The following is an 18,547-nucleotide window of genomic DNA, read 5'->3' on the forward strand; positions in this document are numbered from 1 at the left end:
CTATTGGCAAAAAGGTCCAGGAATCTAGGGTAAGTTTGATCTTATTGGTTGATTGTAATCGGGCCATTTCCGGCCTTGTGGCCGGCTTCGGAAAATGATGCGTGTGCTCGGCGTCATTTTCCATCCGACCGCCCTCGCGAGCGTTCGCGCTCGAGGGCTACCCTCGGGAACTCCTGCCTTTCCGAAGTAAGTGTTATTTCAGTGTTTTTGCAATGTTATTCTCAATGCTTTCTGGTTTCGTTTCATTTAGTTTAATTCCTTTAGTGTTTCATTATTTCTTTGCTTAATGTCATTTTAAAAGTTTAATTTGATGAGTCCGAGTTTACCCTAGGTTCCAATTGCCGTACTTTCAATTCTTTCATCCATTAAATACTTTCGCTTTAAACTATACCTTTAATGTAGCATCACCTTCATTGTTAAATCAAGTTTTATGTTAAGTTACTTAAGTATGTCTTGTTTCCTTGTCGTGGAACTGTATTCTGTAAAACTCTGTCATTTTTAATATAGTTGAGCTAGAGGGTGTTTCTTATAAGTCTTTTCTCCCCCATAACGTCATACGTTCCCATGGACCTCGATAACGGCTTCCCGCTGCTTCCACATCCTGTCTTAGTTGTCATTTTTAGGCCTGTAAGTGTTCCCTGTATTTGGTTTATATGAATTCTCCGCCACTGCGTCATATTTCTACCTCCTTATTCATATTATTTACTACAAGTATTATTATATTATTTCTATATTGTTATTATTATTATGGTAACCGTAATTGTCCCGAACAGCGGTAACATTGTTATTATTTTTATTCATGTACGCGCTCCAAGTCGCGCGGTTACAGTCTGTAATGAAAATATGCAGATTTGTTTTCAAGTGATGTAATAGTTAGATGCATGTTAATGCTGATCTTAAAACTTTGTTTTGTGGCATATACAAGAAATACAACTGCATATTCCTAATATTTTATCCTCCTACCATCCACCATTATGAAATATCATAATTTAAGGAATACCACTAAAAACTCAAATACTGTATCACCAAAAATTTAGACTTTTGGGTATTGCATTAATGGGTTAACGTTGTAAGTTTATCCGTATGACTGATTTCCGCACCAATGAGTTTCTGGCACTACAAACGCTTCGAGTTCCCAAGTTCATTTCCTCCCTACAATTTTCAACAGCCTTGTATTTTTCACATTTTTCATTTCCCTTCAAAACAGAATAGTAATTTTAATACGTGACTGAAAAACATAAGTATCAAAATTGACCAACAACAGTCGTCAATCTGAAGATTAGGACATGCTGCAGTGAGTTTCTAGAAACATGGAGCAAAGGGTGCAACTGTGTCTACAAGAAGGAAGTAATTTCCAAAATCTACTGTGATAGTATGCTATTATCCCAGCGATACATTACATTTAGAATGTATTTACAAGTTGGTAGTTGTTGTGAGACAATAATGGGGTAACTTTAAAAACTATCTAATTTATATCAATCAAATCAGTCACCACTGATTTGCATTTAACCCGCGATCACTCGCGCTATAAGGTTCAATCTAACATTTTTACAAATTTTGCTACAATTCTCGTTTGTCCTTAGCATTGAATCGATGTCCATTTGAAAATGCCTCACTTGATCCTTTGAGCACGCCATGATGTATTTGTGTAGTAGCTGTGGTATTTGGGAGGGGAGAAAAGAGTGAGGGAAAGAGCGCTCACGCGTTGTGTTAGTTTCTATCTCACAGCGCGAGCAGTCGGGTGTGTCTAACGAGTGAGTACGTTAGGGGAGACCTAACAGCGCGAGTGATCATGTGTGTGTGTGTGTGTGTGATTTTCTACAATTTGATTGATTTATATTCTTATCGCCGGCAATATGAGTGTAAATCAAAGCCAGCAAATCATTAGCTGGTTGTTAGAAGAAGAATGCATCGAGGAACCATCTCCATTATCTGACACAGATGATGCAAGTGAACACAGTGAACACGACACGGCTTCGGAACAGTCAGATGAAAGTGAAATATCTACTGAGAATATTGAGTTTGGAGGTGAACGGTGGAGAATAACCAATGCTTTTTATACTGGCAAAGATGGAACCCGATGGAACATTCACAAATGTCCACAAGCAAAACAGTGCAAAAAAACCTGGTAAAGAAATTGCCTAGTGTAGCTCAAGAATTTGGGGATCACGAAAATGTATTAGATTGATGGAAGATTTTCTTCCCTGATAATTTGATTATGGACGTTGTTGTTTTTATAAACCAGCAGCTACGCGTAATGCATTCACAATATACTCATAAATGAGACTGTCAGGATATTGATTTTCAAGAAATAATGCTTTCTTAGGGCTTCTCTATTTAATAGGTGTCAAGAAAGGTCAACGCCTGAGCACAGATGAATTGTGGATCACAGATGGAACAGCTCCAGATATATTTGTTTCAACAATGTCAAAAAAAGACTCCATACCTCAGTGCAAGCAATCCAGTTTGATGACAAAGCTACAAGAAATGTTGATAACATTGCTCCTATTCATGGAATATTTGAAACTTTTGTAAACTTATGCAAAGTGAGCTATAACATTGGTGAATATGCAATGATTGATGAGATGCTTGAACCTTTTAAAAGTAAATACAAATTCCAACAGTTCATTGCAAATTAATGCTATTTGCTTTACGTCCCACTAACTACTTTTATGGTTTTCGGAGATGCCGAGGTGCCGGAATTTAGTCCCACGTGAGATCTTTTACGTGCCAGTAAATCTACCGACACGAGGCTGATGTATTTGAGCACCTTCAAATACCACCGGACTGAGCCAGGATCGAACCTGCCAAGTTGGGGTCAGAAGGCCAGCGCCTCAACCATCTGAGCCACTCAGCCCAGCAGTTCATTGCAAATAAACCTGCCAAGTACAGAATAAAAATATATGCACTTGTTGACTCAAAGACATATTTCACTAATAACATGGAGATATACGCTGGCAAACAACCTGATGGTCCATATAAGATACCTAATGATCCAAGTAGTGTTATGAAAAGGTTGATAACAAGTGTTGACAACAGTGGGCAAAACATAACAATGGACAATTACTACACTAGTGTTCCTCTTTTAAATGACTTGTACACAAATCACAGACTGAGTGGTGGACACAATACGTAAAAACAAACCACAAATCCCACCAGAGCTACTAAATGTAAAAGAGCGACCTCACTGCAGTGGCATGTTTGCATTTGGAAAGGATCCTAACAAGTGTACTTTAGTATCGTATGTGCCAAGGAAGAAGTTGAAGAAGAATGTATTACTTATCTCAACAATGCACGCAGATGACGAAATAGATGAGAAATCAGGAGACGACAATAAATCAGTAATAATAACTTTCTACAACATGACTAAAGGATGAGTCGATGTTGTTGATAGGATGAAAAGCGAGTACAGTGTCACCCGAGTTAGTAATCGATGGCCATTTACTATTTTTTTGTGGGTTACTGAATGTTGGAGCAATAAATGCCCAGATAATCTACAAAGCAAACACAAATGTAATGGTGCTAAGAAGAAAATTCTTGACTGATATGGCCAAGGAACTGGTAAAGCCTCACATGATTCGTTGATCTTCCATGGAAACGCTACCTACAACACTGCACCAAAAAATAAGGCAACTAACAGGACTTGTGGCTCGTCTTCCAGAACCAAAACCATGGAGAGAAAACAAGGTGTGCTTTCTGTCCACTACGGAAAAACCGATTCACCCTGCATATGTGCAGTGGCTGCAATAGGCATATCTACAATGAACATACTGATTCAACCATTCACATATGCCAGGCGTGCGCTGTACAACCAGATTCAGAAAAATAAACAATGACAGTGATTCAACAAAATGTTGATAAAGACTTAGTCTGCTTTTATTTTCATGTTATTTCATTTTCTGGTATTGTTTGTTTGGGAACAACTATGATTCGTGTTAAATGAAATTTATGTTGATCACGTGAGTTTTGTTGGGATTAATTATGTATTGCTTGTGTGAAGATGCTGAAAAGAACACTAATACCTTAGGAAAAAGTAATCTAACTTTTAAACCGTAAACCAGTATAGACTTCATTAATATTCAAAATTGTAATTGTGATTTAGTAAGCAAGCTGACAAGTTTATAGGCTACTTTTATCAGATGGTGCTATTTCATTTGAAATAAATGTAATGTTTAATTTTAACTGTAGGCCTATGTCGTATTCAATAAAAATGTTAAAATTATCAGTATGCAATAAAAACATTAAAATAGGATAAAAGCAAAAAAGAAACATACAAAATCCATGATTTTATAAGAGAATTACAGATGTTAGGCTCCACCTAACAATACAAGTGATCACATGACTTGCCGAAGCGCAAGTGATCGCGGGTTAAGGCTGTCGTTCAGGTAGCAGATTCCCTATCAGTTGTTTTCTTAGTTCATATTATGATTTTGCCTACTTTTAAAATCTCCAATCAAGTTTATTTATTTATTAATGTCATTCCATGCTATGTCTCTGTTGACAGCTCAGAACATACCAGTTAGCTCAGTAGCACAAAGTTTACATTTTTGTAACACTACTCCTTTGTCCGAAATCACCCAGAACAAATCGTGCTGCTTCCCTTGGGATATTTCCAGTTCTCGAATCACGTAATCCTAGTATGGGTCCCATACAATGGAACCATACTCTAATGTCTTAATATGCCCTCTCCTTTACATACTTTCTGCAACCCAAAAATACCCTCATAACCATATGAAGATATCTTGTAACCTTTAATTACAATCCCATTAATGTTATTTTGGTACCCCAATAAAGATCTTTTTTTATGTTAACACCTAGGTACCTACCTAATAAAATTTGAAGCGACGTTTCCTCTTGGTGAAACTTACCACCTGACTTTTCACCCTGTTTATCATTATACCATGTCAGCTGTCCATCTTGCAACATATAAATGTTTTCTTTTGATTCAAGGCCTAGTACAATGATCAAAGTGGTCTCTAATAATGCATTCAACTATTTACCTGAATGACTGATTCTGTAGCTGGAAAACTGACAGCTAATTTCTCCACAGACCACTCATCAGGATCAGTCTGATGTAAGTATCTAATATGCTCCTGCTCTTCCCATGTCAACAGGTTTGGTTCTCGAGGCTCTTTAAAATATTTTCTACCTACCATTTTCAACTGTCTTTTGTCGTTCTCTTTTTGCATTTCCCTTTAAAAGAAAGAAATAACAATTACATTAAATACAGAAATATCAAGGTAAGACATAAAACATAATATTTTTCACTATAAGTTAATAAAAATATTTTTATGAAATTTTGTATAAAAATTGGTGTTCATATCATCTGTATATGTAAAATAAGAATTTTGTCTGTACATTGCTCATAATTTAAAAAGGATGGTATTTCTCTATCAGTCGTGTCCACAGTAACAAGAAAATGCCCTTTTTAATTTTCCATTAATTTCTGTCTGTCTGTAAACGAATCACGAGAAAATGGCTGAAGAGAATTTAATGAAAATCGGTATGCAAAGTTGGGGAATAAGTCACTGAGTGAAATGGTAGTTTAGGCAAATGCCTGAAATTTAATCCTCAAATATTTATGTTATTAGTAGTCGTATCTTAACGAAAATTGGTAGTCGAAGTCGGGGAATAAGTAGCTACAATTTAGGCCATAAATAATTGTATTCACACTGAGAAAAATGGTAGTTTAGGGGGAAGGTCTAAAATTTAATTCTCAAATCTTTGTTATTAGTGGTTCTATCTTAATGAAAATCGGTATGCAAAGTCGGGGAATAAGTTGCTATAATCTAGGCTATAAATAATTTTATTCATACTGAGTGAAATGGTAGTTTAGGGGGAGGCGTAAAATGTAATTCTCAAATATTTATGTTATTAGGGGTTGTACCAATAAAGTTATATAGCTTTAAATTTCAGATAATTTATGTCTTATACGGTATATTGTTACCGTACCAGCTACGATCACAGAGATTTTCATGAATTTGGATTTTTGTTACTAAGTCCATATCAGCACCGAGTCACGAGAAAATGGGTTAACAGAATTTAATGAAAATCGGTATGTAAAGTTGGAGAATAAGGAACTACATTCTACACTATAAATGATTTTATAAGATGCCCTCATATCACCGAGTCGAAAGAAAACTAAATGTGAAGGTCTACAGTATAGAAAGCTCATAAAATTCATCAACAATAACATAACATTGACCACTGTTTGTTGTCAAGTGCTTTGTGTCTTCTATAGCCACTCAACTCCAATAGATAGGATTACTGCTGCGTACGAAGATTTTTTTTAAAAATTTGCTTTATGTCGCACTGACACAGATAGGTCTTATGGCGACGATGAGATAGGAAAAGGCTAAGAGTGTGATGGAAGCAGCCTTGGCCTTAATTACGGTACAGCCCCAGCATTTGCCTGGTGTAAAAATGAGAAACCACGGAATACCATCTTCAGGGCTGCCGACAGTGGGGTTCGAATCCACTATCTCCCGGATACAAGCTCAGAGCTGTGCGCCCCTAACCACATGGCCAACTCGCGCGGTCGCACCGAGTGTAACAGTCTGCCTGAATATTGGCGGGAATTAGCTGGGGAGTTAGATAACTTTCTTCTTTAGCATGTCATTCCTCTGGTTCATAAATTTTCTGATACTGCTGGTATGTAACACACTGGTTCATCATAGCATTGCAGCTATTCAATCCCTACACTGAGGCACTGACTGGAATGAGCAGTATGCATATTTAACAGAATAATGGCAGAGGAGTGTTCACGGGTCTCTGCGGTCTGGTCATTCCAGCTTTCAAACTTTGGACTGTTAGACCGGCACCATAGTACTTTTAGTTAAAAACGTGAAAACGCGCGGTTTTTCATTTGATTAATTATTTTATATGATAACATTGCTTTTAATTGCTACTTTCCTACTGATGTTTTTGTAATGACCTATGGTGACTTCAGTTAGGAAAACTACAAAGTCAGTCTTTCTGAGAATCCCGTAGCGAAGCATGGGTACATCAGCTAGTCATTCATATTCATGAACCACCATAGATTCCACTTTATTTATATATTTGTATAAAATTATATAACAATTGTGGTAGACATGATATGGGCTTTTGGGCTTATGCCATGTCAAGAAAACAAGGTGAAACTCTTTACGTTTTGCAGAGAACTTTGCTCTGCGTCTTCGGAAGAAAATCTTTACTGTTCATGAGGAAGCCTACAATAATGAGTGTTTGAATTTAAGAATGCTTTACCGTTGGAGAATTGTAGAGATATGCTCATTTGTCACCAGGTGGCTTGCTGCATGCTGGCACAGTGCTCCAAGCAAGAGCTGACAACAACATTAAGCTCCGATTAAGATGTTCTGTCAAACCGTGTGTGCTTGAGAAGTATCAGAGGGGATATCAGACGAATCAGGGACGAATGTGGTAGAAGAAAATAGAAACTAATAAAATATAAAAAGCAACAAAAGACACAAGGGCAAAATAGAACAGAGCTGAAGAATGGCCAACAGAATACTCCTCCTGCAAGAAAACTGGAAAAAACAGTCTGGGTAGCTTATACAGGTGCACAAAGACTTAGAAGCAGTAGGTGTCAAGGAGGAAGACACACAAAACAGAACAACATTTAGAAAAAAAACAAGTTGCAGGAATGAGGGATACACCAGAAAAGCCACTGACCAAGCCACAAATCATCTCGACGGAAGAACAAGAAAGGAAAATCTGAAGGCTTCAAGAATCTTTGCGGAGAGTGCCTGCAAAAAATATTGTATAGCAATGTCAGTATTCATGAACTTCTTGTCTCTTCATCTTCTTAAAATTGTACACTTCAATGTTAAACTAAAAAGGATTCATTTCTGGTTTGTTCAAGATCTAGGGAGTTTAAATACCATACATTTAGTTCAAAATTCTGAAATATCCTTGTTACCTGCTACATGAGCATGGACGCTAGGACCACATGTCACCATTTATTCAACAGAAGTGCCATGTAAATACTGGTAAAGGGCATCACAGACCTGTTATTGCTCAAACTCGTGTGGCTAGAAGCCGCCTGTCCCTCTAAGAAGATGTATTGTCGCCGGTAGCACGAACGGATACCGGATGCGAATATTTAGCAGGCTACAGTCTCGTTCGTTATCGGAATTAACCAGACAAATGGCTCCACCAACTAAGAACGGCCATGCACCACCAGCCACCAAATCAAGAAAGAGCTCTCAATCTGTCAATCCTTCCGGTGTCCGGGCCTGGTGAGGTTTCACATGTTGAGTCAAATTAAGCCGCAGGCTCCACTCCTGGTGGTGCCCTTCCGTCAATTCCTTTAAGTTTCAGCTTTGCAACCATACTTCCCCCGGAACCCGAAAGTTTTGGTTTCCTGGGAGCTGCCCGCTGAGTCATCGGAGAAACTTCGGCGGATCGCTAGGTGGCATCGTTTACGGTTAGAACTAGGGCAGTATCTGATCGCCTTCGAACCTCTAACTTTCGTTCTTGATTAATGAAAACATACTTGGCAAATGCTTTCACTTCGGTCCGTCATGCGACAATCCAAGAATTTCACCTCTAATGTCACAATACGAATGCCCCCGCCTGTCCCTATTAATCATTACCTCGGGTTCCGAAAACCAACAAAATAGAACCAAGGTCCTATTCCATTATTCCATGCACACAGTATTCAGGCCCAGCCGGCCTGCTTTAAGCACTCTAATTTGTTCAAAGTAAACGTGCCGACCCACCTCGACACTCGATGAAGAGCACCGCGGTAGGATTTCATCGGGGTCCGCCTATGGCGCGCAGGAACCGCACGCGGATAACCACGGCGGCTGCACGCTTTCGACTCGCCACCACCGGCAGGACGTCCCACGAACCATGGCAGTTAGACACCAACGAGCGATGTGTCCACAAATCCAACTACGAGCTTTTTAACCGCAACACCTTTAATATACGCTATTGGAGCTGGAATTACCGTGGCTGCTGGCACCAGACTTGCCCTCCAATGGATACTCGTTAAAGGATTTAAAGTGTACTCATTCCGATTACGGGGCCTCGGATGAGTCCCGTATCGTTATTTTTCGTCACTACCTCTCCGTGCCGGGAGTGGGTAATTTGCGCGCCTGCTGCCTTCCTTGGATGAGAATGAGAAAGAGTTTCAAACTCAACATGGTAGGATTTCAGTAACCAGTACAAGGCGGGAAAGGAGACTGGTGCTCTGTTGCTCTCAGCAGCTTAGTAAGGTCACCAGACAATGGTACCAACTGCTGACATAGACACAGGCAGCAAGTTGTAGTTAATTTTTTGCCACTGGAAGAAAAGGAACACAAAATAGGACAACCATAAAGGCAGGTCAGTGTGTGAAGAGGAAGTAACAGAAAGAGGAGACAAGGACAAATACGAAAACACAAAATGACAAGGACAATCTCCATATCTTCATACACTGCCATGAACAAATCAAGAAGCTCTCTCCTCATCTGCCTTGGGAATCAGCAATGAACTTATTGGAGGCAGAAAGAGATTAATGTAGAAGAACTGGGATCACTAAGCCTTCAATGGTTAATTTTTCCAGCTTGGCAACTGGAGCCATGTGTCATCTTTAATATAACAATTCATCACAGGTAGCCCATTCTCACAGACCCACAGGTCACCTGTAGGCATCAATTCAAAAGACCTGCACCAGGCTTGTCCCGAAAACATACGCTAGCCTATATTATTACTTGGAAATAACACACTTTCACCTTGAGACTGACAATGAATAGAGAGTCATGGTTTAGGACAAGGAAAAAAGTGTATCTGTCTTATTTCTGAAAACATTTCCAATATATAGGAAGCAAAAGGAAATGACAAGTGTACCATTTAGTGCAGTTTATGAAATTGGTAAGCAATCTTCTGGCCAAGGGAGAATTAACACTTTGAGGTGACTGTTGATATCACGATCATGATCATAGAATTTTCAGTTTTATGAAGAATCTGCACCATACATACATTGGTGGCGATTTGAATTGCTGTTGTCACAGTAAGAACCTAGTAGTGATGTCACTCAGTTATCATGCTCCAAATTTATCAAGAAATTGAAAACATACATCTGTATGTGATGATGTAGGCATGCTGTGTGTGCTGAACATTTGTTTGGTCCTAATTTCTTTGAAGGATTAGTGAATCAAGAATAAGATTTTCACAAAATGAGTACCCGACTAATTATGTCTGGAGCTGCACACTGGAAAGACCTCAATTAGATTACTTTTCCAGAGTATGAGACCCACAACAAGGTTACTAGATACAAGAACTGGGGTTACGGTACATAAGCCCGCTATCTCCAGTTCACTTGTAGACGCCGTCATAATGTAAAAGGTACAAAGGAAAGCAGCACAATTTATTCTGGGCTATTTCTGACAAAACAGTAATGTTATATGATAGGAATCAGTTGAGGGATGTTCCACCATTCAACACTTTATACAATCTGTATCATTTATACTTTCAATAAGAGCTGTCAGTGGAGATGGCAGGGAGTGATATTAGTAAATGAATAAGCTTGAGTGGAGCTTTTAAAGGTAGGAAAAATCATAAAATGAAGATAAAGTTGGAATTCAAGAGGACACATAGGGGGAAATATTCATTTATAGGAATTGGAATAATTTATCAAGGTAAATGTTCAACGAATCTCCAAGTTTTTTTTTTTTTAAATCATTGAAGAAAAGACTAGGGAAACAATTGATAGGAAAACTGCCACCTGGGTGACAGCCCTAGATGCAGATCCATGACGACTGACTGAGGCAGAATACATTAACTCACAGCTTTGACAACAAAATGTATGCTGGCACACTGTAAAGTTGCCATCAGGAAATGGCACAATGAGACAATTCCACATAACTTAACTCAATGCAGAACTTGACAGACATCTGCACCATAGCTTGGCCAGACCTCCCAATGCCACTGTGGGGTTGGGTTTCGTTAAGAAGACAGTGTTACAGCATGGATATTTTTCTTCAAAGATGTAACCTTCAACTTGTAAGATAGAATTTTCTGCAACGTACCTATATTGTGAGATGAAGTCGCTGAAATCGTCAATGGATTATTTATACTAACAGCCAAACAGTAAACAATGAATACATTTTATATTTTCAGAGTTCAGTTCATCTGGCACACGATACGAAAGTAATAAGTGTATCACACGGCAGTGAGGTTCAAACTGAGGTACCGCCCGACTCATTGGCCGAATGGTCAGCGTACTGGAATTCGGTTCAGAGGGTCCCAGCTGGGTCGGCCTAGGAGCTGGGTGTTTGTGGTGTCCCCAATATCCCTGCAACTTACACACCACACATAACACTATACTCCACCACCATACCACGCAGTTACCTACACATGGCAGATGCAGCCCACCCTCATCGAAGGGTCTGCCTTACAACGGCTGCACTCGGCTAGAAACAGCCACACGAAATTAAAACTGAGGTACCGCCCGAAAACTTCGTGCCTTAATAATATAACAGCGCACGAATGTGCATGAAGTTTTAGGGAGTCAGATATCCTTACTGTACTCGTTCAATGATCTAGTTTGATTTTTTCAGTACGTGAAGTGATATCTTTCACACGGTTTGTCACATAAGTTGCATATGCACTGACTGTTTGGTTCATAGAAGTGTTTTATTTTACACAGTTTGTGGTGGAATCCATGAATAGCGAGTCTTGTGATGGCGCTTTGCATGCTCTGGTTGGGTTTGGTCCAGCCTCTGTCAATCATTTTATCTGTACTATAGAATTCGATCCAGATTTCTTCTCCTTTGCGTTTTCTCTCATTGAGCACATCTTCTGCTGGTCTAGTGGATGGGAGTAGGGATGTCTTTAAGTCTACGATGAGGAAAGTATTGTTGGCTAGTTCGTATATTAGTCTTGATGGTGCATATTTTGAAGTCCCTAATGCTGCTTTCAGGAATCTCGCTTTCACTGATTCCATTAATCTTATGTCCTTCTTTGTTAGTTGCTGCCAGGTGATTGATATTCCATATGTCAGCATTGGTATGATTTTTGCCTTGAATATTTTTTTAGCTGTTTCCAATGAGAGGTTTGTTAGGTTTCTAATTTCATAGATGGCTTTGATTACTGCTACTGCTCTGTCTTTGGCGTGTGTACTGAAATTGCATCCTGAAGGTTGCAGTGTAACGCCTAGGTACTTGAAATTGTTTACTACTTCTAGTTCTTTGTTGTTTAGAACTATGTAGTCCTTTCCGGTAATCCTCCCTCCTTTCCGAAATATCATTTGCACAGTTTTTGTTTCATTTATATGAAATTCATATCTTTTTCCCAATTCTCTAGTTTGGTGATTGACCCCTGTAGTGTTCTTGAATTTGTTGCTCCAACTACCATATCATCTCCATATACATATATGTATATATATATATATATATATATATAGAGAGAGAGAGAGAGAGAGAGAGAGGTGTTTGGGTTTTGTATTGCTCTCGGTATGTCCGATGAAATAACGTGAAAGAGTAGAGGGATCATTGGGTCACCTTGGAGCACTCCATTGGATTGTCTTATGGTTTTGGAAACTGTGATCGAGTCATCTATCGGAATTTCATTATATGCCAGTATGTACTTGCTGAGAGCTGTGATTGGATTACAAGTGCCTATTGTGTTTTCTAATTTTCGTAGCATGAATTCTCTGTTTATCTGATTATTCGCGCCTTAATTAGTTCCACTTTTCACAATAGTACTGTACATAAAATACATGGTGGACTGGTGGTGACAATACTGCGCCTGTAACTGTTTCCCTTCCCAAAACAAAAAAGTAACTTCGCAGCAGCGAAAATTTTTAAATAATAATAAACCTAGGCCTACTTACCTTTCATGCGACGTGTATTCTCTGTTGACAGTCATGAAGTCCGATTCTAATTCATCTATTTCATCGACTGAATCTAAATTCTCCAACGATAATAACGTCAATCGTTTCTGAATACCTGGATTAGTTTTTGATGAACCACGGCACCTAACCTGAACGAAATTGCACACACGGACAGGACGCAACCAGAAAAAACTGCAAAGTTTCATGATTCTGATGCCTAAACACGAATTAACACAAACCTGACCATTCGCTATAAGAATCAAATCAAGGTATACAGAATGTTCTTCTTCTCTTCGTAGTTTATTGCGGTTTATAGGATTTCGCTTGTAGCGCTACGACCAGATGTCCATTTTTGTTTTTATGTCATTTTGTCTTCTTCTTCGTTTATACACGGCCAACTGGATCCCTCGCTGCGCTCCTTATACTGCCTTTGACAATCTTCTTCTTCTTCTCCTCTTGTCTTGTCTTGCGGATATTTATTTGGGACTCAATATATTCTTTCCCAGTCACGAGTCCAATGGAATATTTCACTTATATCACAACAGCACACGGTTACATAATTAATGCCCGGTTTTAGCACGATTACACTTAAATAGATGAACTGAAAGAAGCACTATTATATCGTGTATATGTAGGTTCATGAAAGTATTAACTATTTGCACTGGTCGAATACACATATAACCTATTAATCTTGGACAATAGAATCGTGTTGCACTGTACAAAATTGGAGAGTAATAAAACCCTTGGTGCGAGATCCACTCACCCGGAACATATAGAGATGCCACTTCACAAACATGTCGGGAAAAAAACAACTGAAAATCTAGATCGTAATTACAATTTGATGTGAGTGTTATCAAGGTATTCGTTTAGGATGGCAATGATCATAGGCGAAGGTTGATACAACAAAGCTGAAAGTCGTGTAGGGAAAGGTACGTGGACGTTTTCTGCATTAAAATGGCCTGTTGGCGTGCATACTGGGGGCCATGAAAAAACAAATGGTCACTATCGCCCTGAGGTTCTCCAAAGGAACAAGTTGGGTCGTTCGTAATATGAAATCGAGATAAATATACCGGGGTTAAGGCATGATTAAAACGTAGTCTGATGATGTTAGTAATGTGACGTCGTGTATACGTACCATTTGTAAACCACGGAAGTGTGGGAATACTCGGTTGAATTTGATAGTAATAGTGGCCTTTCGTACGAGCTGATAAACGCCATTTTGTGCACCATGTGTGTTTAGCTTCATTTTTGATATATGGAAAGAAGTCAGAAAACGGGATTTTGATTTGTAGTAAGTTCGTGGTATCTGCACTGGCTTCTTTTGCTGCTATATCGGCCATATCGTTGCCTACGTGTCGGTTATGCCCTTTAATCCATATTAACGTTATAACAAAACCGGATGTTTCGAGTTGAAAAATAAGGTGTTTAACTTCGTAGACATATGTATTTTGACTATGGGCGAAGGATTGGAGAGCTTGTAAGACACTTTGAGAATCGCTGAATATATTTATTTTTTGGATTGCAACTGTTGGACATATAAGAGAGCTTGATATATGGCATATAATTCTGCTGTAAAGATAGTTAAATTATTAGGCAACGGATATTTAAAGCTAGTTTGTGTTTGTGGATCATAAAATGCTGCTCCGACACCAGTAGTCGATTTTGACCCATCGGTAAAAGGTGATAATCTGGTGAGGTTATTGAACTTTTAAATTCCTTAAGAGCGTATAATTTGGGATGAGGCGAATATAGTGATGGTTTTAATGAATCAGAAGGGGCAATGATAATAGAAGGACGGAATGTTTGAATATCGTAGTCATATTGCAAGTTATGAATCTCATTCCGTATTGACGGTTATCACTTTACAAAAGAAAATATTTATAAAATCCTCCTATCAATACAATTCAAGTCATCTGTTAGATGAAGCAAAGTCTATACATGTTTCAGCCTAATCTCAAGGCCATCTTCAGTAGTAAAACAATGATTACATAATATACAAACAAATTAAAAAACGTAATGATGTGAAGTGACAGTGATCATGATTAGTGAGTTAAAACACATTGAGGTGCAAAGTCCTCTCGTCTAATAGATCTTGCTGACTGTTAAATAAAACACTATGCTGAGGAGTGTAGTGAGACCGTCAATACTACGAATAAAACGTGTAACATTTGTAACAAAAAAGTTGTCGTCTCGAATGGAGATGACCTTGTCGGTCTCAAGTCACATTGACAACTCAGCATAGTGTTTTATTTAACAGTCAGCAAGATCTATTAGACGAGAGGACTTTGCACCTCAATGTGTTTTTAACTCACTAATCATGATCACTGTCACTTCACATCATTACGTTTTTTAATTTGTTTGTATATTATGTAATCATTGTTTTACTACTGAAGATGGCCTTGAGATTAGGCTGAAACATGTATAGACTTTGCTTCATCTAACAGATGACTTGAATTGTATTGATAGGAGGATTTTAGAAATATCATAGTCATATGAATACAAATTTACGCGTGGTGTGCGAAGTATAGTCTCAGTAAGATGGTGGAGTTCAGCATACGCCATATATATGGCGGGGTACTGATGATGAGGTGGAGGACGCTGTTGATAATATTCATATAATAATTTTAATTTAGGGACGATAAGGGAGTTCGATCTGCTAATATGTTTAAGTAAGATTTTTTTGAAATTTTTATCCTGCGAATATACAGTGGTTCTTCTGTAGTTTCTACTAGTAAAGCGTTAGTTGGTGTTGTTCGGAGGGCACCCTCACTGATACGTAGTGCTGAAAATTGTAGACGATCCAAAGCTAGTAAACTGTGTTTAGCGGTTAAATCAATAATATGGGTGCTATAATCAAGTATGGACCGAATGGTTGCACGATATAGTTGTAATGCTGACAAGAGGTCAGCACCCCATGCACGTTTCGTTACCGTTCGTAAGATAGTAATATAACGATCAGATTTCCGGATTAAATACTGTATTTGGGGTTGTCATGTAAGTCTTTGGTCGATATATATGCCTAAATATAAGTGTTGTGGGACAAAGGGGATGCTATAGGTATCAAAGTTAATAGGGCTTTTATCAAAGGTTCGTTTATTTGTAAAGATCATCGCGGCACATTTGGCGATCGAAAGTGAAAGACCATGGGTTGTTAGCCACCGAAGGACTAAACTTAAAACGAGAGATATTGTGGCTCTACAATGGTCAATATTGGAGTGAGAACAATAAATAACATAATCATCCGCGTAAGCGAGAATTCGAGCGTGTGGAGTCACAATAGATTCGAGATCTTTCATATAAAGGGCAAACAAAATTCCACTTAGTATCGAACCCTGTGGTAATCCTTGTGATGTGTAGCGGCTTTCAATTGTGTGTTGAGTTGATTTAATGGTTAACCGGCGATTGGTAAATAATTGATTTAAAATAGAAAGGAATTTGATGGGAAATCCAGAAATAAATAATTTATCCCAGAGAATATGCAATAACACAGCATCATAGGCACCTTTAATATCCAAAAAGACTGCCACGGTAGATTGTTTCCGCCATTTTGCCAATAAGATAGGTTCCTGTGTACTATTACCACGTCTAAAAGCGAACTGATACTTAGGTAATAGCGAGTGATATTCCAATAACCACGCCATTCTTTTCATGAGGATTTTACAGAAGACTTTCAATATACATGATCCTAAAACTATACCACGAAAATTTTCAGGGTCGGTAGGTCGTTTTGTTGGTTTAAAAATAGGAGTTATGAAAAAATCGTTCCATGTTGTTGGTACGTGGAATGTCTCAAGAATACTATTATAATATTGTAGTAAAATGATTTGGGCATGAGGGGGTAGGGCACTGAGCATGTAATAAGTAATTGCATCAGGTCCTGGGGACGAGCTATTAACGGTACATAATACAGATTGTAGTTCGTTATATGTAATTGGCTTTAATAACGAAGTAAAAGAACGAGAATTGTCCTGTGAGGTGAGTAGAAATGGCGGGTTTACTGATACTGGGGCGAGGGTATATAAAAAGTATTCTAAAACTTGTCGCGGATAGGAAGTATAAGTTTGGTATTGGAATGTTCGCGGTATCATGCGGATCACGTTCCAGAATTTTGCTGCTGGTAATTGAGGAGTTATTGTAGAAATAAAAGACTGCCAAGCTTTTCGTTTTTTAGCATTAAAGACAAGCTTTGTTTTTGCAATATGATTTCGCAATTGGAAATAATGCTGCTGAGTCATTGATTGGCGGTATTGTTTAAATAATTGTTTTCGCTGATGAATGAGATTGTGACATTCTTTATCCCACCATTTTATTTCGTATTCCTGTGGGTGGGTCGTCACTTTAAGCGGTCGACACGGATGAAACATATTTAAATATTGAATTAAATAAGGGAATAAGGTTAGAAAGGTAATAGGTCACTCGTGTTCCTGCTGCAAGATATGATTGAGATATGATTGATAGTTTGAAATATTGAAATTTTTATAAGATCGGACATTACTTATACATGAAGGTGTCTTAAACGGGGAAATTATTGGGCGATTACTATATGTTATGATGATGGGGAAGTGGTCACTGGTGTAGGTATCAGATAATGTGTGCAGGTGGTGACAGGGACCATGGTTGGACGACATAATGTAAGGTCTACGGCACTGGGTGGAGATCCAGATGGAGTTAAACGGGTCGGGGAACCATCGTTTAAAATAAACAGATTCTGATGATTTGAGGTAGCAAGTAAATTGGAGCCTTTTATTGTATCTATGATACACCCCCATTCAGTGTGATGGCAATTGAAATCACCGAGAATGAAAAGGTGTTGGAATGTTGCAAATTGTTGGAAAAATTGCGTCCATTGATTCTGAGTAATGTAAATGTGGGGGGGGGACAATAGATATTTATAAAACAAGTATTATGGTGTACTATCCCTACTGCATAAGTGTGTGGGATAAAATATTGCAAAGGTAATTGTGTAAAGGGTAATGAAGTTTGTACACATGTGGCGACTCCATCAGAACCATTACCATCGTATCGGAATACTTGATAACCTCTTAATCTGAAAATGAAATGTGGTTGAAACCACGTTTCTTGTAAGCAAATAATATTAGCTTGCGTTTCGTTTATTAATATTTGTAACTCGTGTCGTTTAGAGGTGGCACTTCGACATTTCCATTGGAGTAATGTAATCATGCAAGAATGTTCATGATAGAATCTCGTAGTTTATATAATACATGGTGAATCTGAGGCTCGTGGCTCATACTTTGGATTAACATTACCAGCAATTGCTGGATTTCTTGTTGAATTCGTTCCTTGGTAGGAGGATAGCTTATGTCTTTGGGGGCTGCGGAAGGTTGCTGCCCATTAGATGGTGACGAACTTGATGGGTATGATAAGTGCAGAGGTTGTTGCATGACACTCGTTGACGGGAAGGAATTTACGGGAACCGAAGGCTCATTTCGCAGGATGCCCATGTGTCCTTGCAGTTCAAAGCCGGGCTCGGGTGTAGGAGGGGGAGATTGCATGATGACTTGAGTAAACTTACGTTTACGAGGATTTGGTGTCGGAGGAGATGAGGGATTCGATGGTAGAAGAGGAAACTGTTGTTCTTGTTGTTCGGAATGGTAAATTGGAAGGGCAATTCGAGCTTTAGCTTCGGGAAAAGACAGGTATTCAGTACTCATTAACCTTTTAATGTTAACTTGATACTTGTGTTCAGGACAAGTTGAGGAACCCGTAACA

The 18,547-nt window shown here is 38.6% G+C and overlaps 1 protein-coding gene across 1 annotated transcript in view; it reads right to left on the minus strand.

Annotated features, from left to right (window-relative positions):
- Positions 1–13,230, minus strand: part of LOC136858361 (neugrin) — a 70,979-nt gene extending 57,749 nt beyond the window's left edge. The window contains exons 1-2 of the mRNA XM_067137843.2: positions 12,818–13,230; positions 5,001–5,193 (exon numbers count right to left, since the gene is read on the minus strand). Coding sequence (XP_066993944.2) covers positions 5,001–5,193; positions 12,818–13,023 — 399 coding nt within the window. The 5' untranslated portion in view covers positions 13,024–13,230. The remainder of the gene's footprint in view (positions 1–5,000; positions 5,194–12,817) is intronic.
- Positions 13,231–18,547: the final 5,317 nt, after the last annotated feature.

Source organism: Anabrus simplex, chromosome 1, assembly GCF_040414725.1.
Source record: "Anabrus simplex isolate iqAnaSimp1 chromosome 1, ASM4041472v1, whole genome shotgun sequence".
Lineage (NCBI taxonomy): Eukaryota > Metazoa > Arthropoda > Insecta > Orthoptera > Tettigoniidae > Anabrus > Anabrus simplex.